This window comes from Leptonychotes weddellii, chromosome 5, assembly GCF_054177405.1.
Source record: "Leptonychotes weddellii isolate Sample4059 chromosome 5, ASM5417740v2, whole genome shotgun sequence".
NCBI lineage: Eukaryota > Metazoa > Chordata > Mammalia > Carnivora > Phocidae > Leptonychotes > Leptonychotes weddellii.
The window spans coordinates 78,000,084-78,027,961 of NC_138373.1; the positions used below are offsets into that span (position 1 = coordinate 78,000,084).

At 38.2% G+C, this 27,878-nt stretch overlaps 2 protein-coding genes across 2 annotated transcripts; both read right to left on the reverse strand.

The window, feature by feature from the left end:
* Positions 1–375: 375 nt before the first annotated feature.
* Positions 376–16,215, reverse strand: WBP11 (WW domain binding protein 11). Its single transcript, XM_081821275.1, has 12 exons — positions 16,060–16,215; positions 13,973–14,080; positions 13,497–13,528; positions 12,567–12,660; positions 9,932–10,128; positions 8,517–8,650; positions 8,102–8,301; positions 7,509–7,700; positions 4,414–4,515; positions 3,695–3,988; positions 2,510–2,692; positions 376–1,402 (listed from the first exon to the last, which is right to left on the reverse strand). Exons 2-12 carry the CDS (start codon positions 14,034–14,036, stop codon positions 969–971), a joined length of 1,926 nt encoding a protein of 641 aa, XP_081677401.1. The 5' UTR covers positions 14,037–14,080; positions 16,060–16,215; the 3' UTR covers positions 376–968.
* A 1,929-nt stretch (positions 16,216–18,144) lies between these two features.
* On the reverse strand, positions 18,145–26,878 carry SMCO3 (single-pass membrane protein with coiled-coil domains 3). Its single transcript, XM_031028634.2, has 2 exons — positions 26,235–26,878; positions 18,145–19,279 (listed from the first exon to the last, which is right to left on the reverse strand). Exon 2 carries the CDS (start codon positions 19,261–19,263, stop codon positions 18,586–18,588), a length of 678 nt encoding a protein of 225 aa, XP_030884494.1. The 5' UTR covers positions 19,264–19,279; positions 26,235–26,878; the 3' UTR covers positions 18,145–18,585.
* Between the last annotated feature and the right edge of the window lie 1,000 nt (positions 26,879–27,878).

Consider the following 27,878-nt stretch of genomic DNA (forward strand, 5'->3'; position numbering starts at 1 on the left):
GACAAATTGAACAAAGTAAAAGTAACTTTTTCTGGCTATCTAATAATTTAGACATGGTTTAAAAGCTTTCGCCCATCAATTAGTGTCAGCTTACAGAGCTCTGGAAAAATAAACAATCTTTGAGGAAAAGACTCATGTTCTATGCAATTAATAACCTCTCAATTTCTCCAAAGCCAATATCATAATCCATTAAGGAAAATAATTCTCTTTTCTTTATGCCTTAAAATTTAAAACTTATTTTCAACGATATTCTTAATAAGATTCTCATTGTGTACCAGCAATGGTAGTTCCTTAAAACACAATTTTTAAATACTTGCTTCTTTTCTGCCCATAACACAGATACCATATTTATATATTATCAGTTAACACAAAGGATATCTTGGTGTAGAACATTTATTTATTTATTCCACGAAACACTCAAAGTTTAGCTCAGTGGGAAGTAATTTTAATCAAAGAATTGTACATTTTCTTCCCACATATCTTGCTTTGTATTAGGAAATGACACTGCGATCCATTTCACTAAAATATTACAAAATATTTACAAGAAAATATTAAAATAACTCAAACACAAAAGGCAAGATGGGGTAAAATAAACTTTTTTTTTTTTTTTCCAGAAATCTCTACTCCAGTGCCCACCGCACACGAGAATCAAAACAAGTAAGTAACAAAGATTCCCCCCGATCACAAGTTTCCAAAGAATTGGAGAAGGGGAACAAACAGGATGAAAAGGGTGGTCTGAAAGGGAATGGATGTTAGCAGCACTGCTTCAATAACCAATCTATTCTGAATGAAATAATCCTCTCTTATATGCAATAAATTCTGAACAAGGCTAAACTTTAGGATATTCCTTGAACTAAAATTTAAAAATACCCTGACAGCGAAAGTCACTCTTTCACTAAGTGTAGTAAGAGCCTCTTTCCCCACGAACCACTGATGTGAACAGAAACCTGCCGTGGCATTAAAAGCTGTCACAGAAGCCCTTCCATCTCTTTCATAAAAGCTTCATACACATCATCCTTAGTCTGCACTGAGACGGGAACAGATGGACCAGATTTGGGAGCTGCTTTGGCAAGAGGCACAGCAGAATCATCCTCTGACTTTCTTTGGGGAGCAGCAGTGGCCCCTTTATTCTCCCGACGTACCCTCAATGCAGTGGGCACGAATCGAGTAATCTCTGCCTTGGGATTAGTGATCTGTGGCTTGGCACTGATGGTTGCCGTGGCTTTCTTCTCAATGGTGGCTGCGCTTGTATCATCCGCCTTGGGTCGCTGAATCAAGTTGGGTGGAGCACTTAACACCCCCGGGTTCGGCAAGGGAGCTGGTGGGAAAAGCCCAGGTGGGGCAGGTCCAAGTGGAGGCACCAAAGGTGGGCGCATCATGCCGGGACGAGGTGGAGGGATACCTAAACGGAGGAGAAAACAGGCAAATGAAGACTACGAGAATAAATTTTAACTACTATGAAGGATGTGAAAAACAGAGGCTGACAATTTTTTCAAAATTGGCATTTACAGAAAATACGCTAAAACCAGGCTGCTTATTACTATCTGAAACTCGGGAATACGTTTTGATAGTAAGGAATATTTTATTATGAAATAAGATTCACTTTCAGTCTGTACCCCTGTACTTAGGTTTTCTTCCTCTCTGAGTAATGTACTATTTTAAAAGAGAAAGCTGTCAACACCAACTGGTTTCAAATATGATTTCAGATTTGACAGCCGAAGACTCTATTCTAGCTGTATAGTGCAGATGCTATCAAGGCCAAGACTGGGGGTTTGATTCTCATGCATTATTTACCAATTTCCACACCATTCCTCCCCCGAAAAAGGTAACCCAATGGGCAGGAAATGGAATTTTAACCATCAGAGGACATGAATGTAACTGATCACAGTAGGTTACCGCCACTGGGAAAGAATTCATGTCCTTTGATGGTTCAGACATACCGTCGTCGTTTACCCAGAATTGCAGATTTTATTTTCTTCAAATGCCACTTTTAAGAACAATTATAAAATGTCAAATTTCATTGAACTTAAGATACTACTGCTTATACAGACTCATAATTACTCCAGATACCACTGAGAGTCCAAGCTGGGGAGTTTAAGAGGAGACCTTCACATTAAACTGGGACAGTGTAATAAACCAGAAATACACCTACTACATGAAATAAGAGCACAAGGAAATCTGCCTTGTAATTTCAAACTTAAAGTTTGTACTCATGCAAATATATGGAACGACTTCACAATTGCCTCCCCCTGTCCCCCCACCAACACCCTATTCAAATGGAGAATTTAATCCAAAGTGGTCTCTGCCTGGGAAAAGTCCCTCACACGACAGGCAGAATCCAGTGCAAATACCCTGTGGAAGAACTCAACTTCAACCTAGGCCAAAAGCAATTAAAAAACATCATTTTAGGATACCCCTTGATTCCAAGATACTGAAATGTGAAAATATGTCTTAGAGCAGATGAAATACACAGTAGTCAAGTTTTTGTACTAGAAATCAAAAGCTTCACCTGGAGGTGCAGGGGGAGGTAGCCTTGGTGGGGGTCCCCGAGGAGGAGGGCCAGGAGGCAGACCTGGAGGTGGACCTGGGGGAGGGCCAGGGGGTCGGCCTGGTGGTGGGCCTGGAGGCAAAAGTCGGGGTAAAGGCCCTCGGAGTCCCGGCATTCCAGGTGGTCTCAGGAATGGAGGAGCTCCTGAAAAGAGAAAAATGACAAATTAATGTAAGAGACATACATACGAAGTCGTAACTATGGTATAAAGTAACTCAAGTGTGGTCTGACTTATTAGCATTTTAACTTGAAATCAGGTAACTTCAAAAACTGATCAAAACATAGGTAGAAAAAGAATTCATTCAACAAATATCTGAGCACCAGAGACACGGAACTGGATTTGTTACGGATCATTTCTCTTTATTTGCCAGTACTGACAAAAAGCATAGCTTCTTTTTTTTTTTTTTTAATAGCACAGCTGAGCTGGGCTAGAAACTGTACAAAGAGAAGAATAATTCTTAAATGGGTTCCAAAATAAGCTGAAAATGGAATATAAAGCAGGGTGCTTTAAGGATGCCCCCCTGAAATGCAGGAAGACATAGGCAACGATGCCTGAAGATGACATAAGACAGGTAATGTGCTTTTGCACCACCAATCAGAAAAAGATGAACTCAATGAAGAAAACCTAACTGGACAACTATAGGATGAAGGACTATAAAATCATAAGTAACCAAGAAGTTCAAATTTCAAATGAACTTCTCATTCTTATATGCCAAAGATTATATTAATACTGATCCCTTTTGTCTCTAAAGACCAACATCCAACAATTCCCAACCAAAGAAGGATGCCTGTTAGTATTTACTGTGCCCCAGTCCCATTAGCTATCAACTTAGAATTGGGTCAACTTGTCATATTTAAAAAACAATACTGAAGAAACCCCCAGATTCATACTCCTCTGCCTGCTAACCTCAAAACTACAGAACCCTAAAAAGAGAAGAGCTTTGGAGAAAAAGATGGCTGTCAAAAGTACTATGAATTGCAAACAGTGCTGTAGGAATAAACAAACTGCATGTACCCTTTATCTCTTAGTGACTTATACTAGGAGAAAACAGAACATCGATACTAATGATATGTATTTTTGGAAGGACTTCATCCCTCTAATCACAGGGAGACTTATTTACTCACAATGTATCAGAGCTGACTTACCCGGAGGTGGTCCAGGAGGAAGGCCCGTAGGTGGTCCAGGGGGCCGTAAGGGCGGAGCCGGTGGTGGTCCAAGAGGAGGCGGTCCTGGCATGGGAGGTGCTTGGATCTGAGAAGGAGGGACAGACTGCGGGGGGGCCTGCTGCTGTGAAGAAGCAGAAGATGTGCCATCGGAAAGAGATTCCTCTTTATGCTGTTTTTGTGATTGCTTTTCTGCTTCAGAATCATCGGAATCATCGTCGTCATCATCCTCTGAAAATTCTTCTACTTCCCGTCCCTCCTCAGGGATTTCCTGACCTAAAAGAAATAGTAAACCAGGTAAATGGAGTCGATTCATTTTCCATAGCCTGCAAAATAGCAATGTCTGAAGACACGTGCTCAATTAAGTGCTTTCTTAAAATTAACAACTAAATGGCCTTCTTCAATAAACTACTTGGATGTGGAGGAATCAAACAGTATTCTACTCAACTATGCTAGCGGAGCACAGTGAAAACAAGCCCAGGCTTTAGAACAAGAAAGACCTGGACTTAAATGGCAGTTTAACCACTTACTAGCTGGGTAACTCTGGGCAGCTTGGAATGTCTCCAAACCTTAACTTTTGTAAAACAAGGATTACTTACTTACTTCAGGGTTGTTGAGATACTAAATGGGAAAATGTACAGAAAAGAACTGGCCGGAGGAAATACCCGAAAGGTGATTTCACTACTCTTTCCTTGTCTTACCTGCCATTCGAAGCATCATGGCTTGAAGAGGAGTCAGCTCCTTCATGTTCTTCTTTTTCTTCCTTGATTTTCCAGGCATATCTGCAAATCTTACACTCAGACCTAAGCGGGTAGAGGGAGAGAATGGGGTGGATTAGGAACAAAATTCAGCAAATGCACAGTATATAATACTAAAAGCCCTAGGTAGGATTGCTGCCCACTATTTGGCAGAAGTTAAGTGCCGGGAAGAGACAGCCATATAAAAGATAGTGTAATAAGTGCCAACTGGTGGGTAAACATATGCTATTGTGATTTAAAAATCTATGAATTTCAAAAATTTAAAGAATACTATTAACATGTTTATGCCAATAAAACTGGAACACCCAGATAATACACAATTCTCCAGAAAAACATAAACCACAAAAATTGGCCACGGAAGTGCTAATACCAGAACATATAAAACTGAAATGGTAGTTTAGAAATCTATTTTTAACCTGGCCCAAATAATTTTATAAGGAAGTTCAGCCAAACATTAAGTTACAGAAATTTCCTGTAAAAGGGCACAGAAAAGATGGAATGCAATCCAGAATTCATGAAGCCAGCACAACCTTGATACCAAAACTAACCTACTGTAAAATACAGCTGACTATTGAACAACATGGGTTTGAACTGAGTGGGTCCACTTACACATGGATTTTTTGTGATACAGTACAGTACTGTACTGTATTTTCTTCATGAATTCTCAACATTATTTTCTTTTCCCTAGCTTACTTTATTGCAAGAATGTAGTATATAATACATGCAACATACAAAACGTGTGTTAATCGACGGTTTATGTTAATGGTAAAACTTCCAGTCAACAATAGGCTATTAGTTCAGTCTGGGGGGACTCAAAAGTTATGCACGGATTTTTGATTGCGCAGAAGGTCAGTGCTCCTAACCCCCGTATTGTTCAAGGGCCAATTTTATAACCAAATTGAATCCAACAGTGTTTTAAAAGAAAAACACATCATGAACATGTAGGGTTGGTCCCAGAAATGCAAGATAAGGTTGAACATTAGAAAAGCCATGAATAGAATTCATGACAATAAACAATTTAAAGAGAAACTAAAACATCCCAACAGATACTTAAAAATATTTATAATAAAAAACTCTTAGCAAACTAAGACTAGAAATTTTTACCTATTTTAGTTATTTAATTAAATAATTAATTTATTTGACAGAGAGAGACACAGCGAGAGAGGGAACACAAGCAGGGGGAGTGGGAGAGGGAGAAGCAGGCTTCCCGCTGAGCAGGGAGCCCAACGCAGGGCTCCATCCCAGGACCCTGGGATCATGACCTAAGCCGAAGGCAGACGCTTAACGAGGGGACCTTTTCAACCTGATAAATCAGGCTATCCACTAGACGCTATTAAACATCTTGCTAAATGGTGCAATATTAGAAGCAGTCTTAGTTGGTAAACATTTACAAAGTTCCATGTGGGCAGGGCTTTAGTTTTGTTTACTTTGTAGCGTTTGTCTAGGAAAATTCCTTGCATACAGTAAAAACTCAATGTAAACATTAGATAAATGTCAAATCATAGTAGGAGAGCCACTTTAAGCACATGTACACTGGTGAGTACACAGAAATAAAACAAGTTGGCAGAAAAAGAGAAAAATGAGGCAAAGGATCACACAATACATTGCAGAGAAAAATGAAGCTGCTGTGGCTCTAAGGACTTTCTACTTTCTAGTACAAGCTTCCACAAAAGTCCTCTATAGTTTTTCATTACCAGCTCTATCCACCCTGTTAAGATAGCTTTTGGTTTGCAACCATGATTCTTTTTTTTTTTTTTTAAAGATTTTATAATTTTATTTGAGAGAGAGACAGAGAGAGGAAGAGCAGGGAGGAGAGGGAGAAGCAGACTCCCCACCGAGCAGGGAGCCCGACATGGGACTCAATCCCAGGACCCTGGGATCATGACTTGAGCCAAAAGCAGACGGTTAACCGAGCCACCCACGTGCCCCTGCAACCATCATTCTTAAGAAATATCAGAACAGGGCGCCTGGGTGGCTCAGTTGGTTAAGCGACTGCCTTCGGCCCAGGTCATGATCCTGGAATCCCAGGATCGAGTCCCGCATCGGGCTCCCTGCTCAGCAGGGAGTCTGCTTCTCCCTCTGACCCTCCCCCCTCTCATGCTCTCTGTCTCTCATTCTCTCTCAAATAAATAAAATCTTTAAAAAAATTAAAAAAAAATATTTAAAAAAAAAAAAATATCAGAACAAAAATTTGTCATCATTATAAATACGAACATCAGTAGTATTACAACCACATAAATACGGTGTTGTAGGCTACAAAAACAACTTCTTTCTTTTTTTTAAAGCTCTTATTTATTTTTGAGGCAGAGATAGAAAGCATACGTGTATATGCATGAGCAGGGGGAGGGGCAGAGGGCGAGGAAGACTGCGTTGACGGCAGACCCTGACGCAGGGCTTGATCCCACAACCCTGAGATCATGACCTGAGCTGAAATCAAGAGTTGGACGCTTAACCCACTGACCCATCCAGGCACCCCTACAAAAACAATCTTAAAAGAAACTCCAGGACTACTGAGGTGTGACAGATTATACATTTTGTATTGCTCAGTATCTATCATGATGCTTAAAATTTTCTTGATGACTGTCATAACTAAAAATACACATAACTCAGTCTGATTTTATAATAATCAAATGGACATATATCATACATTATGGATGTTTCCATTAGATCATGATTCCACTCACAGGTGTAGCTAAATTATAATTATGGTCTGGTTGATGTGAGACACAATGAACACAAAAAATTAAAACGGCTTCAAATGCAAATATTTAAGCAGACTTAACCAAAAAACAACAACGTGAATATGGCTTTCTCAATATAGTTATGTGGTTATTCTTCTTTCTTATCCAGACCCCCAAATGTCCACTGAGTACTATGTGTCCAGAACTTTTTAGATTTTTGTGATATAAAAATGAATAAAGCTATGATCCTTCTTTTCAAGGTGTTCACAATTACTTTCACAGATGCATTAATAAATCAGGACTTTCATCTTGTGTGCTACTTATTGATCAAGCCATGGAACTTTCATTTGCACATACCTGACTTTTTTTCTTCATTGTTATCTCTCTCGTTATCATCACGGTGCACAAATTCATCCCCTTCACTTTCTCCATCTGATCTGTCAGTGTCGCTGTCATCACTACTGTCATCATGCTTATCTTGATCCATGTCCTCAGGATACCCGTCATCTTCACTGGTGCTGGAAACATCATCATCATGACCCCGCTGAGCTGAAAAACAAGTATTATGACTGGGCCCTGCGCTACATGGTATACCAAAGCACAGAAAATTGTGCTATCTAACTTAGAATCTAAACTTCATTATGTAAAATGATTCTGTATATGATATGGTTCTTCAATAGTCTGACAATATTTCCATTTGGTAATAGTTTTAAAACCTTTTCTAAAAAAAAAAAAAGCCTAGTTTAAAACACAATAAACATTTCTGTACTTCCTTACGTATGCTGCTTTTACTTGGGTAAGTTCTATGATTTATCCATCTTGTTAGTATGTACATGTAATCCTCATTTATTTCCCAAGTTCTGAGGACGGTGAACCAGATGTTAAACAGGGCCAACAAAAAAAAGGACAGCAGAAAGGTCACAAGAGCAAAAGGAACAGTCACTCCTTACCAAGCTCCGGGCTATATAACATGTCTTCATCCCGCCTACGAGGGGGAAGATCTAGGGCAAAGCCCACTTTACGGCCATACATTTGCAAGACTTGAGGAGGTGGTGGACCGGGGGGAGGACCAGGAGGTTTTCTGCCAGGGGGCAAACGTGGCACACCATGTCCAAGAAGAGGAAGTATAGAAACTGCCCGTGTTGGAGGTCTGAAAGAAAATTCCACAGTAATCACATTCACAGTAATGAGGTATCTAGCTCCTCTTCTAAAATATTTTCAAGGGATTTCTTATTTCACATTTCATCAGGTGAGGCACCACTTATGTTCACATTGCCTTTTAATTCCCACTGCAATAATTTTGGCACTGGACAGTTAAAAGGTACTTTTAATAAATGTCATTTAGTTAGGCTACCACTTCCTTACCCATAGGCTGAGGTTTTTTTAAGGATGGAGGGTGGCTGGGCACCAGGAAGTGGAATGTCCTGGATCAAGATATTGGAAGGAGCATGTGGCATATCCGGCAAGGGAATACTCTCCACTTCCACGTGCTGAGCATTCTGAAACAGAAAAAGTCCTTCAATAGTATCAGAGCAATCCACAAACTCAACACTAAAAATTCAGTTTCTGTGGTTTCATAACCTGGATTTGCTTTCCACCTAAGTATCAGGAAAAAACAAGAATATCGGTATTTGTCAACATTTCCAAAGTCTGCCAGTGAATGGAAAAAATATCGCCTGTAAAAGAAACAAAACTCAGCTGTTTTTCTCCCATTATTAACTTATCCTTTTGGGTTACGGTCTGAAATTGCTGTTTATAGAAATCCAACTGTTAAAACTATCCAGCACCAAAGCCACCCTATTAAATATTCTGGATGATAAATAGCACTTATCAATTAACTTAGAAATAGTATATATCCAGTGGTAGAGCCTGGGTTTCTAAAATTAGTCTTTGCTGAATTTCTGCCACATACTAGCTGCATGACTAAGCAAGTTCCTTAGTTTCCTTATCTGTAAAATGGGACCTATACTACCTACTCTGCAAAAACGATACAATTTTTTTTTTTTTTTACATTTCTGGACAAAATTCACAATGAAATGTATAAATTCTGAGTTCTGACAAATGCATATAGTTCACATTCTCAATCAATCCCTAACACTATCCCAAAGCAAACACTTTTACAAATGCTTTCATCTATAGATTAGTTTTGCCTGTTCTAGAATTTCATACAAATGGAATCCTAACTATGAAAGAAATTCAACACGCTTTGAGATTTATCTGTTAAAATTTTTTTTCTTGGGGCGCCTGGGTGGCTCAGTTGTTAAGCGTCTGCCTTTGGCTCAGGTCATGAGCCCAGGGTCCTGGGATCAAGCCCCGCATCAGGCTCCCTGCTCAGCGGGAAGCCTGCTTCTCCCTCTCCCACTCACCCTGCTTGTGTTCCCTCTCTCGCTATGTCTCTGTCAAATAAATAAATAAAATCTTAAAAAAAAAAAATTTTTTTTTTCTTAATCCCATGTTATTTTGAGTATCAGTAGAGCATTCCTTTTCATTGCTGAGTACATTCAATTTTACAAATACACTAGTTTGTTTATCCATTATCCTATTGATGGACATCTGGGCTATTTCCAGTTTTTGGCTATTACTGTGTTGGCAAATGAATTAATTTCTCTTGTATAAATATGTAGAATTAGATTTGCTGGCTCATGGGGTAGGGATAGGTTTAGTCTGACAAGAAATTGCCAAGAGGAAGAAGTTCATCATGACCAGTTCTCCCATTAACAATTTTAAGAGCAAATCTAAATATAACATTTTAGTTTCTCTCTCTAAACAAACTTGATTACCTTGACCGCATCAAAATATTGGCTTAGTTGAGCCCTCTTCTGTTCATATTCTACTTCTAGTTTTCTCAGTTCTTTGTATATATCTGGATTCTCTTTCTCATAGAGTCGCAGGATACGTTCAAAAGTTTCACGCAGCTTTTTACGCTTGTCTTTCAGCACCTTCTCATTTAACTGTGGTTGCTGCACTGGGTTAAACTCTGAGAGAAAAGAGCAGATACTGAAATTCAACACAAAAAGTCACTTCATTTAGGTATCAGCTCTATCATTTAATAAAATCTCCTTATATGCTAAAACTTTTAAAAGGGCTTTAGACCAGGTATACTCTTTTAAATTTTATTAAAAAGAAGCGCAATAGATATTTATCGAAACTCCACCCTTTTAAGATAAACCATTAATTTTACTTTCTTAAGAAAGTCTAATGTCACCTAATTAATCTTCATTATCATTGTAATAAAAATCAATCTTCACTCCTTTATGCTAACAACTTGTTATCGTGAGGCTTCAGTCAGACACCTGTGTCATTTAATTCTGAGATCTTAGGCACTTGCCTTCTCTGATCTTTAGCTTCTTAATCTGGAAAATGCGGACATCAAGTACTTCACAACAAAGCTCTGAGGACTAAATGTTATCACAAATAAGATATCTAGTGGCGTCTAGCTCACCACTTAATTATTTTTATAACAGACTGGTGTTCTTTGTCTACCATACAATCCTTTCTCTTTCCACGTATTTAACATGGGGCTTAATTTCAGGTCTTTTGCCCCAAAAGGGATTATTAGCACAAGACCAAACTTGCCTGGTCAATTATGCCTGCCTCCCTCCGTTCCCCTCACCAGTGACTGACTCAGAGATCAACTGGCACATGATCCAAATTGAAACCAGATCCTTCTCTGAGACTTTACATGTCGATGTAAGAGAGTGAAGCTCTTACAGGAGGAAGAAAATAAACCTAAAGCTGTGACCTTGTTTCCCCCTAATTCCACACCCATTTTCCACTTCCAATCCCAAGAAGTTCATCAGCAATGTGCTGAATGAGGCTAACAAGACAGTAGACCAGACAGATGAACAGTCTTAATAATGATACCTATGTTTTCTAGGAGAGCGTCCCTTTGGGATTTCTAAATTATAGAAGTCAATGTATGTATGTTTTTCTGCCTAAACTAGTTTGTGAATTTTATAAACTGTGTAAGGTTATAAATTATAATTAGAGCTCTGATGAACAGTGTTCCCTTCTCCCTTTTTTTTTTTCTTTTAACGGATAACAAGTTTAATTATCTTCTTTCCTAATTCCTTTTAGCCTTGTGATTTATTCAGAAGGTAGTCTGACATCACACACTATTCTTAGTGTGATTAATAAAAATACCGAATGCCTGAGTTTTAATCCCAGCTTGCCATATCCTAACAGCATGACCTTGAGGAAAGTATATAATCTCTCTGTGCCTGAGCTTCCCTACCCATAAAATAGGAGTAATATACCTACCTAAAAGTTGTTGTAACATGTGGAAAAAAAATTGGTGCATTGTAAGACAAGAGCTCAATAAAACCCCATTACTACTATTATCTCCTTAAACCGTATGAATCAATCTGAAGTCATTTACTAGGTCATTTAATGTCTTGATACCCCAGGGATATCAAGTGCCCATAGTAATATTTAAACCAGAGGCAACAAATGGGATCAGTTAGAGCTGAACTGGGAAAGATTTGGGATCATGCAATCTGACCCAGAACTCTTGCCCAGGCTAAATGCATAAGCTGTGCTACCTTATTTAAGAGAGCTATAACCCCACACAACTGGATTTTTTTTTAACCCATTTAATCTGTCATTGAGATCCACTGTACCTCTTTCACTTACTATCTGATTTTTGGCAAACCACTTAAACTGAGTACCTTTTGAAAACAAAACTTGCCAAGATCATTTCATTATGGAAAGAAAAAAAAAAAAAGGGCAGAAAAATAAAAAATTCCATGTTCTAAGATTAAAAATGGGTTTTTAATTTGTGGGTTGCAATAAAACTTCCAATGGCAGCATCACACAGACAATTCTCAAGCAACTTAGATGCAAAGAAAGATAACATGCAGTTATCTTGTGTGATTCCAGTTATGACAAAAGCAGTGATACTGAAGATGCATATGAAAAAAAGGAGTAAAATTATTTAGAGAAGTGTGAAAAAAGGGAGAAATCCCAATATGATATATAGGATATTCTATAAAATTAGATTTTAAGTATTTCATGATTTCTTCTACCACCTTACTTAGTGGGTCAAGTGTCTTTGATGTTCTCATTGGAAAAAATGGGGAACTGATAAATTCATGGTAGCCTAATACTTAGATTTACATGGTAGTTGCCAAGATTAAAAAAACAGAACAAAAACTCCAGATTTCAGTCTTCTCTCAATAACTAGTTCAAGCTACATAACGGCATTCATCTAACTCTAGAGGAGATCCCCAGTGTGCAATCGCCTCCCACCACTCCATTTTGTCTTTCTGACACTAAAACTAAACCCAGGGTCAAATGTCATCATGCTTTTCTGTTTTTCTTATGCCAGTGCTGCTTTTTCATTACCTGCCTGCCTGCCTCTGTGTATCAGACTGTTAGCCCTGCTCTAATATCTAGCCTTTTAAAATAAATTCTTACCCATTTCATCCAATTTCTCCATGTCCCGGATAATCTGTTTGGGATCCTTCATCTTCAAAACTGCAGCTCGTACCATCATGCGCTGTTTTTTGTTCTTAGAAAAAAAGGAGCACTATGTCAAAAAACTGGACATACTTGAGTTCTTACTTCAATTTGCATCAAGAATCAATTATACTGAAGTTGAACTTCTCTTTGGTTTCTGATCACTTGTTTCAACTACCATAACCAAAGCTATGTAATTTTTGGCTCTCAAAAAATGTTTCAACTTTAGACAAAAAGATAAACACTATTTAGTATGTGTACTTTCTTAGGCAAATATTGCTTTTAATTTTGTGGTATCTTTAGCAATTACTTAAATTAAGATTTTTTTTTTAGGCTAAATTGTAAAATTATATATTAAAGAAAAGTTTTGCAGGATTTGATGCTAAACAATGAAACAGGAAAACCCAGTTAAAAAACCATTAAAAATCTGCATTCTTTCAGTGTGTTAAAGAATACTAAAAAGTAAATACGGTCTTATTCTGGGAGAACACTTTGCCACAAACTCAACAGCTACATAATGAGGAAAATGAACCCGCAAAGCTATTCAGAATCACATTTATTTCCATTCACTAATTTGGTACCTTTTAACAAAGCAGTATGCTTTAATAGCAAAAAAAAAAAAAAAAATCCTTTCAAAGATATTTATTTAACTCAGTGGGAAAGATAATCAAATATATATTACGATAACCATCATGAGCTTATCTGCAAAGTTATTTCAGTTCAGTTTCCAAGTACAGCATTTTGACTTAATAAATTTTATTGTTATAAGAAGCATAAAGTATCTTTTCTGACAAATAACTGTAAATATTGTTTTGAAATCCACTAATCCCATATAATAAGATGTACCAAACATCACTTGTGGCTAACAGGATGCTTCTCAAGTCCTACCTTCTTTAATTCTCTCTTCCGGGCTTCTTTTCCTTTAAGAGAGAGACAGAGAAAATATAAAACTTTCAAATCTTGAACGCTAGCATTTTCTCCATTTTAATACAGACAAAAATTAATGTGGGAGGCTGTCCTGTGCATTGCAGAGTATTCAGCAGCATCTATAGCCTCTACCCACCAGATGCCAATAGCAACCTTTAATTATGCCAACCAAAATCTTGAGAAACTTTTGTTTTAAGCTTCTCAAAACTAATCTGTCCAAAATTACAAATACAGTAAGTTTCAAGCCAATTCTACTCTGCAGTCAATCAAATTAAAAATATCGGTATTTTTTTTGCATGTTCAAAGTTTTCATCATGTGCCCACAACAGTGGATAACTTTATACAACTGACTCCTAGCAATGCTGATTTTGTAATTAAGACATAATAGATTCTCTGGTGTTTGGAATTTTTATCACTCCACACTAATGGGCACTTACGGGCTTGGTCTGTGGGGTTCATAAATTTTCCACTCTTGGTGGATGATGTAGATCTCCGTCCCATGTTGACAATTTGTATGATTTACTAGTTCATTAAAACAAAAAAACCTGCAAAGACAAAGAAATAGCTTATTCTTCTGATTTATTTACATAATTTCTTCCTTTTCATATTATGAAATTTCTTTCTACCAATCTCTTTAAAAGTAACATTCCATTTATTAACTTTTTTATTTTTTAAAGTTTTTTTATTTTATTTGACAGAAAGAGAGAGAGAGTGAGAGAGGGAACACAAGCAGGGGGAGTGGGAGAGGGAGAAGCAGGCTTCCTGCTGAGCAGGGAGCCCGATGCGGGGCTCGATCCCAGAACCCTGGGATCATGACCTGAGCCGAAGGCAGACGCTTAATGACTGAGCCACCCAGGCGCCCCCATTTATTAACTTTTTTAAATGGATCACGGACTGACTCTGAAATTGAAAAAAAAAGAATCCATCAGAAAATGCTTCAACAATATGGGATAAACCATGAATATGAAAAGCCATTAGTCCTTTTTTTCTTTTTTTCAATTTTATTTATTTATTTGACACAGAGAGAGAGAGTGAGAGCAGGAACACAAGCAGGGGGAGTGGGAGAGGGAGAAGCAGGCTTCCTGCTGAGCAGGGAGCCCGATGTGGGACTCGATCCCAGGATCCCGGGACCACGACCTGAGCAGAAGGCAGACGCCTAACGACTGAGCCATCCAGGCGCCCCGCCATTAGTCCTTTTTCTACACCCTCCCTTTGTTTACATGTAGGGTGAAAAGAGGAATAAAAAGGGAATGGGGGTAATTATATGGGTTCAACAACAAATATCACCCTTGACTCTCTCCATGGTTTTCTTCACATGTATTCTCAACATCTGTAAGATAGTAAAAACTCATTAATTTAAGCCTGTTTAATTCAAATTTAGTTCTAATTCACATATAATTCTTGACTCTGAAGAGCTTAAGACATAACTGAAAGTGCATATATTAAAAATGAAAGTATTACATGCAGGAGTGTCCAAAAACGTCAAGACACACATTTTTCTACCAGTACCTACTTGACTCCTGATTTCTATTTTTTATGGTAACTGAAAGGGATGACTGTATTTGAGAGAAAATGTTTTGCAAGTCAAAATTTTTATTAACCTAAGACACTACTATATTATTTCTTTCTCTTATTCCAGTCATTTAACTTTTTAATATTTATTCTTCCCAATAATAAAATTGACAAATGTACTTCCTTTTGGAAGTAGACTTTTGAAGGGTGTGAAAGGGAAGATCATGAGGTAAATTTTTCAGTAGCCCATACAATTAATTATACCTTCCCTTCTTCCTTGAAGAGTTTTGTCAGAAAAGTTCATTAGTTAATGCCTTGATTTCTGCTAAATGCTTCAGAGCTGTTCCAGTGGCAACTAATTTACCCTGTGCAGGGTTTCCTTCTCAGAAAAACTGGGAGTGGGGGAGAAGGGAGGCCGAAATAAACAAAATTAGTATAAATAGGCTCTCCTGTCCTTGATGGCCTGTTTATCTTTTTTGCTGTCCTCTCTCAATTACCCTCGGGCTCCTGTTTTGACCCTCTTCTCCCACAAGTGAAACAAAGAACAGATAGGATTTACAGAGAATGTCTACAGAAGACAATGGAACCTTAGCGTGCACAAAACTACTTTTTGTCTAAAAGCAGAAACTACAGGGAAATCGGGCCACAGAACCGAAGAGGCTGCAGTGGGACGGAGCCCAGATCCACCAAGAGAAATAACAGCAGCAGCAACTGCCGAAACCATAGCGACGGTTGACCCTGACTCGAGGTAGGAGAAGACGTCAAATCTAAAGCAACCGGTCAACGAGCAAAGGCAGGAGGCGGCGCGAACCGACTCGGATGAACAGCTGCCTAACTGCGGGAAGCCGCACCGCCCCTGGCTCCACGATCCCCCGGTCCGTGACCCGGGAGACCCAAACCGCGAAGAGGAAGAACCGGGCAGAGGGGCCTGGCGTCCCCGAGGCAACCGCGCGGACCCGGGGCAAGGCGGGAAAAGATGAAGAAACGGAGTGAAACAATCCTGCACACTCACACTTCTGCTGGACTCCTGGCACTGCGAGAAGCGGGGAGGGGACGATTCTCGGCGTCTTTTATCTCGTAGGGGCCTTCACCTCTGTATGCCGGTCAGCCACCCAGCCACCGCCATCTTGAAAGCTCGCGCCCCTCCGCCATCCTTACGTCACTTCCTATCCCTAAGGGCCCAAGATCTTAGCGTTTCTTCGCCCTGGCACCATAGAGAGTAACCAAGAACTCCAGGACCAGAGTCTCTTCCGCTCCAAATCAATACCGAATTGGCTGATTCTCTGCTAAGGTCCCGCCCCCACCACGCAGAAACACGTCAATTGACACTTCTTTAGACCAATAGAAATAAAAAGAAAAACGAAGCGGGTCGGATAGGTGATTGGCTGATGAGAAGACGACTTTGCCTCTCGGACCGAGACAGTTTGACTTAATTTCCGGAAGCTGCGTTTATTGGGCTGCATGAGACTGCCGATTCCAGCTAGGGATCTGTTTTGCTGTCTCTGTAGGGTGGAATTGTATTAGTTTTTGGATTTTGTTTTTTCATGATGTAAGCGAGTGCGATCTCTTTTGATAGTGTCTGTTTTAAAAATGGATCCCTGAATAACATTTGCTACTCCGTTTGTTGCGCTTTCCTGGCGTCATGTCCGTCTGGGAAGTTTATAGGCACACAGAACATACGTAGACCTGAGCAAATAAATCAGTGCCCGTGTTAGAGTCCCAGATTGTTCATCTACGGATAAAGTAATCTACAATGAGTTTTTTGAGGAGGAAATATGGGGATACATGTGCAGTTTTAAATTTACGATTGGCGAGGTTGCTTTATATTGGCTGCTCTTCCCTGGTGGTCTTTTGACCAGCTAGAAGTCCTTTATGATGTCACTATACGTATATACGGATTATCACTTAGGTCTAGTCTTCGTCCTTCCCTTCTCTTCTGTCCACTCTTTGTCTAAGACTCTTACCCTATCTTTTCCCCTTAAAGGTAAGTTTAAATATTTAAACATTTTATTTTTAAGAGATACCCTTGGTCATTTCTGATCTAAATATTCCTTATTGGAATATACGTTAGGTATAGGTCAGTTCTTACTGTTAGTTATAAATATTCCAAAATATTGAAAGAGATACACATTAATTTTTAACAGCAGAATATTTAAATGTGCACTTAACCATTTAAGATGGGTTCTTTACCTAAACTAAGGTAGAAGTCTTCGAAAATGATTTGGTTTTAGGCCGAATTTTGAGTCCCAGAAAAAGCAATAACAAGGTCTTGTAGTTTAGAACTTGTAAGTTAAGTAATAGAATTTAATTTTGGAGGTGAGCTAATTTAGTTTTGCAACTAATTTTAAGAAGTAGTGACAAGAGAAAAATGAAGAATACATTTGAAAAAGTCTTTCATCTAGCTTTTTAAGTTTAGACATATGCTTAGGTTTTTAAAATTTCAACACATTTCTTGTACTTAGATGCAAGAATCAACTATAACAAACACAAAACTTAATGATTACGTAAGTAGAACCCAAGAGTCACAATGGGGAGTTACTGGTTGGTGAAGGATTTAGAAAACACTTCTGTCTGCAGAAGTTAACTGAACCATTAGGCCTCCTTAGCCTCTGGATTTTTCTGAGATCAGGTAATAAATGAAATGGGGCACCTGAAGTTTTATGTAGCAAGGACAGCATCCTCCATTGTGCTAGTGTAGAAAATGAAATTTCATTTTTCTGGAAACTCATGAGGTAATAAATTTTGACTCTCCTTTAAATAACAAATTCCTAAAAGAGTAACAGTTTCCTCTCCTGCATCCTAAATGCATTTTATGCACGTGTAGCTGGGATTTGCATGTTTGTTTTTTAAAATGTTCCAGAGTGTTCAAACATTCACATGAGGGCTATTTAATCATCATACCACAGTTGGTCAGGGTTGATTGCAATTATAGAAACAGAACCTTTATCTTTTCAGTTTTAACTTTTATCTTTTAAAAATCCATTCGAGTTTATAGGGTGTAATTAGTGGAAGTTACAGAACCATTGCGTCCTTTGATCATTGAAGTAAATTGTTACAACTCATATTTCAGTCTCTTCTACTTTATTGAAAATTGGACTTAAGCTGAAGGTCAAAATTATGGTAGTATTTCTATTTCATTCAAAGGTCCACAGTTTGTGTCTAGGCAGAAGTTACTAAGTACATCCCCTTAGAAATAAATGATGTCTGAAGCCAGTGGTGAATTAGAAAAGGAAGAGGTAACCCCTACACCCGCTCTTACACAATAGCATTTAACCTAATGTTGATCTGGTAGAGCAAAGTAAGAAGGTATCCTGGGATATAATCTTTAACCTCGCAGGGTCTAGCACCAACTGACGTAGGCATTCGTTGTTGATACAAAACTCTGGAGTCCTCTGGTTTTAGCGTCCCTTAAACCATCTTTCCAACTTGTTAACTGTATTTCTGTCCATGTTGGAAACTTGGAAAATGAACCTAATCAAAGAAGCAAAACACTATTATTGAGAAAAACAGAAAAATATTCCAATGGTACAGTGGCTGTTCATTTCATTTGGTGTTTCACTGTGTTAGTGACCTCAGTAATGGCATGATGATATTTTTCTGAAGCGGACTTGAATTCCACCAGATGCTTCTCATAACTTTTAATGGCTGCTTGAAGCTGTGTTTTCTCCACTGCTCCCAGGATGGCACGGAAGATCATATCTATGCCAAGGCCAAGAACAGCAACTCCTATACTACCAAGGAGAGAAGCGCCAATTTGAGCTAGCACAGTGACCAACTTGCTAATGATGCCAGTTGTGACATTTGAGCCCACAAGTTTAACAGCTACAGCACTGGCTGCAGAAGTAGCTTCTCCCAGGATGACTGAAATGACCTTTTGTACTATTGCGATTTTCTCTGTTTCCCTTTCTTTAATATCCTGAAGTTTTCTGTAAAGGGTTGGCTCTAGCTTATCTTTTAGTGCTTCATCAACCTTTTGCAATTCCTTTTGGATTTCCATCATGGCTTGGATGATGATATCACAGTTTTCTTTGATGGTCCCATCTCTTTTCATCTCGATGGAGGCCAGCCTGCACCCCAAGTGCATGTTTAAGACCTCAGTCAGCGTATTAGTGGCATGGAAACTATCAGATAAGCAGTCAAGAAGCTGCTGGTGAAGACGGCTTACTTCCTGCCTTCTCCGTGGGTTCTCTGGGTAGAGGAAGTCACTCTGAGCCATATTTCAAATATAATCTCTGAAAAATAAAATAGTAAGTCTTCACTAAAAATTTTGAAAAATACCTGCTATCTGAGTGCATTTGACCAAGAAATCTTTTACTTTATGAGTAGAAAAACAGCACTGTGCTATCTAAGGAATTCCTCAGAAAATTCGACAGGTTCTTTAAAACAATTATTTTTATGAAATTTAGAGTCCGTGTATGGGAATGTGGGTCACAAGGCAACCTACTGATGCAATAAATACGGCACTAGGTTTTTTGTGGTGGAAAGAAATCCTAGATAGGAAACATCTGTGTTTATCAAGCATCTGATTATTAATAAATAAATGTGATTATTTCCAAGTTATATTTAATAAGGTTTGACAGAGACTGCAGTTTGATATGGTTAGCTCTTGATTACCAGTACTCCTTAATTTTCCCAGACCCTACTCACCATAATGAATAAACCTACCAGATTGGTTTCTCTAATATTTGGAGATAAATTACTAGGGCCAGAAGAATATTAAGATCTCTGAGTTTACAGAGCTATTAATAGCTAAGTTTGTTTATATACTGTTATCTTAATTTATAATATTCAAGTCACTCTGTATGTCTTTACAGGCAAATTATTTGTTCTCTAAGCCTAGGGGACATCAAAGGCAACACACAGAATCATTACAAAAACTTTTCATGTTAAGGGTATATATTCAAAATCCTTTAGATTAAAATCTCACTTGGGGAGAGATTGCGCATGGTGCAGGAGACAATGCAGTTATGACGCCCTCTGTGGTCTCCATTTGCCAAGCTTAGAAGTTAAGTTATTTAGACTGGTTTATAATGCACTTGGGCATGGTGAAGATGCACTTGGGCATTAGATAGAAGATAATGCCATTTCACAAAAGAGAGTAAGTAGCTAGAGTACATCATAGAATGAATAAAATGAATCAGGTAGGAGCCTTCTTGTGTTTGTTCTTATGGCTCAGAGTACTATGCAGAGAAAAAAGGAACAAGTATGTTCTGAGTTTATTTGGATAAAAAATTTGAGCACTGTAAGAACAATATTACAATATGCATACCTTGAATAGGCTTACTATGTGCTCGGTACTTTTATTTTTAGTTTAAACTCTTGGGAGAAAAGAGAAAATGAAATCTGTGTGGGGCTGGCACATTCTCTCTTGAGTAAACAACATCCTGATGAATTTGGGCCCTATCTGTTCTGAGACCATGGCTCTTAGTCTAGATACGGGGAACCTCACGAGCATGGAATGAAGGAATGAAGATCTTTTTCTCTCAAGAAAGTAAACATGAAAATAACCTATCCTCCAAGTCATAAAGATATAATTTGGAAATAGAAAGGGGAAATATTTATTTATTTAAAAGATTTTATTTATTTGAGAGAGCATGAGAGTGAGATTGAGAGAACAAGTGGGGGGAGAGGCAGAGGGAAAAGCAGACTCCCTGCTGAGCAGGGAGCCCCGACGTGGGGCTCGACCCCAGGACCCCGGGATCATGACCTGAGCCGAAGGCAGCCGCTTAACCGACTGAGGCACCAAGGTGCCCAGGAAAACTTTTTTTTTAAACGGATTGGGAACATCGTCATTTATGCTGTTCAGTTCAGAAAAATGCCTTGGTACCCTTGTTAGAATAAACTTTATCACGGTCAGAAGTTCATTTGTATCTTTGATTCAGATCCAGCACGCGTGCGTGCGCGCACACACACACACATACACACACACTCACACCCATGTGTTACACAAATTTCCACAAAACAGTACTTAGAAAATATCTCAATTTCATTTAAAGAATTTGTTGAGGGTTTATTAAATATTCCCCAACTCACCATTGGGTTGCATTCTGCACTTCGATAACCATGAATCTGGACTTTGTTTCTACTAGAAATTTTCCATTCAACTTTTTTCTTTTCTTGGCTCCTAGTTTTCAGATACTATCATGAAGTGAAAACTCCAGTTTGAATTCAGAAGACCATCAACTACAATCCTATTCAGATATTTAGGTGAGAGGAGTCTTTCTTAGCCTGAGAAAGTGTAAAATATCTCTAGCAGCTATCATCTGCAGTTATCTTAAGGCATAGCTTCCAGAAAAGGTATGTGGTTCTATTTACCTAATGATAAACAAATGGAGAGATGAGCCTTCCTCTTTACTTGAGAAAATGTACCCAGATCTCACACAGATATAGAGGACTCTATTTTCTCTTTTTTTTCTTCCAAGAATTGAAGCAAAATTAAACAAAACTAAATACGATTTCTTATTTTTTCAGGAAAAAGTAATGATAGGATTTTATCCTCCCCAAATATGAAAACATTATAAAAATAATATTAGTATTGTACAGGTACAAAAGTAGATGGAATCCTGGAACAAAATAGTTCTGAAAACAGACCCTCTATACATTTAATATATAATAAACGTAGACTCTCAAATCGATAATAGTTGAAATTATTGTTCTATAAATGTTCCTGGCATAATTGGCTAGTTTGGGGAGTTAAAAAATAATTTAAAAACAGTGTAGTATTTGTAAAAAATGATAAAATAGCCACTAAAAAGAAACTGGGAAAAATGCAAGAAAAATGAAGTATGAATTTCTAAAGACTGTTGTTATCAATTAGAAAAACAGTAGTTATCTAATAGCTAAATGAGCAAACAACTCTGGACAGTAAAAGAGTAGGAGCTAACTAATTGATGAAAAGACTTCAATCTTACCAGAAATCAAAGACCCAGTACTTTTTCAATTATATTTTCTTTCTTTTATATACCTAAGCCCTGACACCTGCACTTTTATACCCTTCTTCCCAGTTTCCAGATAATCGATCTATAATTTTGTGCCAGTAACAAGTTTGAGTAAGACATCATGATGTGCTCAGAATTACTTTTCAAATCTAATGAAAAAGGACTTGTATTTTTCTGAATCGGGCTTACCTTCCTAGCTCCTTTTGTCTTGGGGAACGGCTTTGGGAGGGTTCCTTATGGCCTGCCACCATACCTTCCCAGTACTGAATACAGTTCAAAATTATTTTCATCCCAACAGTGAGATAAACATTAGAGAATTAGGTGTGGGGGAGAGGTAGGGTTTCAAGGTGAAACTAATGAATTATTTTTGGGCAGGTGAAATTTGAAGAGCCTGGTGAAGGAAGCAGTTTAATAATTCAGTAACTGTTTAGTGGACTAGTACCTTACTATGTATAAAGTAGCATGCTGGGCTTTATAGAGCATACAAAAATGAAAAGGACAGGGTCCCTGCTTTTATGGCATTTTTAATCTGGTTAAGTAGTTAAGACAGACTTCAAACTACTTGTTGAGTTGAAAGTATTATGTCATTTGAAATTACAGGGTTGGTGCTTGATTTGTGCAAATACAAATTTTAAACAACCCGCAAGTTAATATGTATTACTACTAGGGCCATATGGAAACATTCAGTCACTTAGGGAAGGTTAATAATTTGTTCCCTTTCAAACTATTATTCTTAAATACATGCTTGATATTTAGAGGAGAGGTTATATAACACATGGAAAAACAGTTGGCAACGTGCAGCATTTCCACTATTGCCCATGACAATTTAGCTCTGACTCTCAAAGTGCTTACTTCACTCAGCAAAACAAAAGCCTTCCAATTAGTTGGAGGCATCCTTCTTGAAGATCCGAGTTGTCATTTAGGCATGCCTTAAGGGATGTCTTACCAACAGATATGTAGTATTTACCTAAGAAAAGCCATTTACCTAAGAAAAGAAATTACTTTTCCCTATTTTACTACATTTTCAGGCATGACCTTTTAAATATTGACTTAAAAATTCAGTCTTTCAAAAATCATTTCTTTTGGGGCGCCGAACATTTGGCTCTTGGTTTTGGCTCAGGTCATGATCTCAGGGTCCTGAAATCGAGCCCTCCGTTGTGCTCTGCGTACAGCGCCGAGTCTGCTTGTCCCTCTCCCTCTGCTCCCCGCCCCTGGAATGAATAAATAAAATCTTTAAAAATAGATAATAAAATAAGAACATTTTTTCTTTTTAGTTAAGCTCCGTGCCCAACACGGGGCTTGAACTCACGACCATGAGATCAAGAGTCCCATGCTCTACTGACTGAGCTAGCCAGGTGTCCCTTAGAAGTCATTTCCAAGTCATTTTATAAATGAATTTTAAAGATTGGCGCTTTCAGGTAGCTAAATGGTATTCTTAGTCCAGTTCTTACTACCTGCACCATTTGTGTGGTAAATGTGATTTTTACAGTGTTTGTTATCAGATGATAGTGCTCCCTGTCTGTGAAAAATTCACTCTGCACAGTTGCCATCCATTTCTGAACTGCAGAGTTTGTACTGTTATTTGAGTATTTTTTGTTACCTTGGTTCATGAGGTAGGTTCTGAAGAGCCCTAGGGCAGCCTGACGGAGAATTGCTGGCCAGCAGGCGGCGCTTTTGCTCTCCGGCATGCTTATTTCACCCTACATAGTCTTTGTGGACCAGCAGAGCTCTCTTGTTGCTGTATTTGGACTGTGGGTGCATGAAATGTTTATTTGATGAGAGAGTTCTGTTGCTCTGTTGCTAAAAGGAAGTTTGGAAACCACACGTATTGTTATTGTATCTGTAACATGACTTGTTATTTTGCACAAAAAAAGAAACTTGGAAATGCTGATGCCAGTGGTCAGCATGTTTTCGGAAATTGGAATGGAAACAAAGACCAGCCTCAAATGGATTCTCACTGAAATTAACCTTGTCAATTTTGTTGAAATGAGAAGTCAACAGTCAAGGTTAAAGAGCGTATGAGAAATAGTAGAAATATATTGGTGATTGTCTCTGAAAGTTAAGATCTATTTAGTAATACTATACAGTTGTTTTAGTTTTTTTTTGGGGGGGGAAGGAATCACCTTCCAAAATGAAAATGTATGGATTATCACATATTCAAATAAAAAACTCTCAGGATACTTTTGTGAATAACAGCTAAATGTCAAGCGTTATAGAAATTTAAAGAGGGAAATTATATTGAGTGATTAGAGGAAGTTTCATGGAGAAAGTGACATGTGATATGTGTTCTGATAGATGGTAGAATTATAACATGAAGAAATTAAAAGATTAGATAAAAAAGTACTTTGAAGTATAAAGTCAGTACAACTAATATATAAACACTTTAAAAATAAAGAAGGAAAAACACCCATAAACCTACCATCTTAAATTTTTTTGGTTGTTCTTTTTTTTTTTTTTTTTAAAGATTTCATTTATTTATTTGCCAGAGAGGGAGAGTACAAGCAGGGGGAATGGCAGGCAAAGGGAGAAGCAGGCTCCTTGCTAAGCAAGGAGCCCGATGTGGGTCTCAATCCCAGGATCCTGAGATCATGACCTGAGCCAAAGGCAGATGCTTAACCAAAATTTGAGCCACCCAGGCACCCCTTTGTTGTTCTTTTCTAAAGTTTGTTTAAATGTGTAAGTATTTTTACCAAGTTGTAATAAGAGTGTAAGAACAATTTTCATCTTATATTAATTTACTTAAACACCTTCCCAAATTCTTAGTTTTTTAATAATTTTATTATATAAAATATTCCATAAGATATCCACCATAATTTAATAAATACTCAATTGTTTCCCTATCACAATATTGTAGTGGGCATTTTAATACACAATTTCCCCCCCCTTTTCAATTATCTGGATTATTTCCTCAGGATAAATTTCCAGAAGAATTGCATAATCCATGGGAATTAAAGTTTTTATTACTTTTGATAGGTATTACAAATTGCATTACAAAAACTTTTATACCATCATCAAAAAAAATTTTTGATAGCAAGTCACTGTGTATGTTTCAAAGCCAAAGATGGTTCTGTTAAATATCTATTGTTAATTTGGGAAGCACAAAGTTAAGTTTCAAAAAGAAGAGTTTTTGCTTTTGTAGAAATACATAGTGAGTATGTTAATGATGAAATGATACGCATGATCTCTGAGATTGGCTTCCAAATAATCTGGAAGGGAGTGTGGAGTAGGTTTACAGAGGAAATGAGATCAAGCTTGTTTTGAAAATTTCTGACCCTGGGTTATGGGTACATGGCAGTTTATTATATTATCATCTCCACTGCTGTGTATGTTTGAACTTTTCCCATAGTAACAATTAAAGAAAGAGAAACAAAGAAAACATGTCTCAGCCTCTAAGGTGTGCTCTCTGAGGTTTTGCGTTTCTCCCTGCTGTCACTTTCCTCACTATCCACATCGGGTCCAGCTATCCTACAAGTTCACTTATTTGGGAGTTTTGGAATAGGAGATAGGTGAAACCAGAAACTTTCCAAGAGAAAATAATGGCTACTAACTAGTTCTGAGACTTTGCCTTTAATTTAAATAAAAACCCTGGCCTTTAATTAAAAAAAAACAAAAAGGAATTGATGATGGTATGATGACACTTTTTAAGTTCGTCTAAAGAATGTTTCTGACCAGAAAGCAGAATACCAATGACATTCATCAGCATTTGTCAAATGCTCAGGTGAGAATCCTCTATTTCTATGCCTTAAGACATTAAAGAAAAAAAAAAGTAGACAATGTTTCTTGCCCTCAAGAAGGTAACGGAGACAGACGGCATTTAAATGCAATATAACTTATGAGGGAGCAGAAGCTCTATAAATTAACTAGTATTAGATTGCACATTCCTTCTTTCACAGATCCTGAGTGCTTATATTGATGTTAGAGACATAAAAGGAAATGTTACAATCCATGTAAACAATACACAGGTGTCATTTTGTCCTTAATCCTTTCTAAAATTGATGTCTTTACAGCTTTCTCTTCCCCTCTGACTTAATCAGTTATATAAGCTGTTAATTTTCTAATATATCTGGTGTCTTCAGAGAAATAAATAATCACAAGGAAGCTGCCATAGGGTCCTCTTAAAACAAAGTTGTCTTGTGACTTTATTATATTTATGGCTAGGATTCAAGACTGACATGTTATTTCAAATACCCTTTAATCCGGAGAACCAGAATATCATATCAATACTAGTAGAAATATCCATATCGCTTACCTTGCTGTGTTTCTGAGTTCAGTAGTCCCAGCAGTTGTTTAGGAATATTGTTAAAGGGCTTTTTCATCTGGTTTCATCTGGATGTTTCCATGGAATGTGATGACTTACAGCCTTTGCTAGTCTCTGCTGGGTCCCTCTGCCTGTCTGGTTTATAGACGATTTCGATTTCTGCATTCCTAGTTCTCAGAATTCTTCTATTTCCTATATTAATATAAAATTAGTATGTATGAAGTAATCTAATTTGAAAGGCTAATAAAGTGGCGAAACATTGAATTTTCTGTTCTTTAATGGACTTTCTGGTTGAAAAATGCTGTACAACTGAGTTAATTCAGTTCAGCAGAGGAGATGGCTCTTTGCAGGGCTCAGATTCTGGGATTCTGTCTTGTCAGCCATTCCAGATACTAAGTTTCTTTTTGCTTCTGTTACATTCATACCTCCATCTGTTGCTGATGCCTTTGTTTCAGTTCTCAAGAGAGAAAGCCAGATATGTGCAGGTTTTTGTGTGTGTGCTCTTCTTTCCTGGCTAAACGTTCTGCTCTTTATTACCGTCTCTCATTGTGTTGGTGAATATCTTGACAATAGGAAAGCCTTAAAGTCCAGCTTGACTTCTTTCCCTTAAAGCTTAGATCGGAGTCTTTCGTGCTTCTCCCTCTAGATTCTGTCCTCATCCCCACTGATTCCTCTATAGCAGGGACACCTCAGAAGCAGGAAAATCACTCAGTCCCCTATAACTTAATGGAAAGAAAACCCACAGCCTTTAGAATTGGACAGTCCTGATTTTGTGTACCCAAAGTATTGCTTACTAGCCATGTACCCCTGGGAAAGCCCCTTAATCTAATTTTTTTTCATTGGTGTGATGTGTTAGTTTGTAATTGATGGGTTGTCATATGGTTTAAATGAGATAATGCATGTAAAGCATTTGGCAGAGTACCTGATATATGACAAAAACTAAGTGGTAGCCATTCGTCTTACGTTAACAACAATCATTTCTGTTGTTATTGGGTGGGTCAGAGGATACAGAACCGAGACTCCAGCTACAAATCTAAAAGGTGCTGCTCTGTAGTTTTAAAGGAGGACTAAGTGGGGTATTATTTTGCTTTTGTCCCAGTGGGTCATTTTGCACTTGACATATCCTGGAGCTTATCATGTATGGGCACGGGGATAAAAGGGAAGAAGGATGTGTGTAGATAGTGTATCTGAAGTAAGTATGGATGGATAAGTAGGATTTTAGTAGATGTGTAGGGGGTGGGGTAGGGAGGAGAGAATGCGGGTGGAAGGAATACTATAAACAAAGGAGCTAACAAAATGTTGTAGAGCATTTTCAGGGCACAAACTTAATCCAGGATGCTGGTGGCCCAGGACATATGTGAGAGCAGTGAAGGGAAGAGAAATAGTGGAAAATTGAGAGCAATCTGTAGATGACCTTAAATGCCATGCCAGGAAATTGTATTTTTTTTAAAGATTTTATTTATTTATTTGACAGAGAGAGAGACAGTGAGAGAGGGAACACAAGCAGGGGGAGTGGGAGAGGGAGAAGCAGGCTTCCCGCTGAGCAGGGACCCCGATGCAGGGCTCGATCCCAGGACCCTGGGACCATGACCTGAGCCGAAGGCAGACGCTTAATGACTGAGCCACCCAGGCACC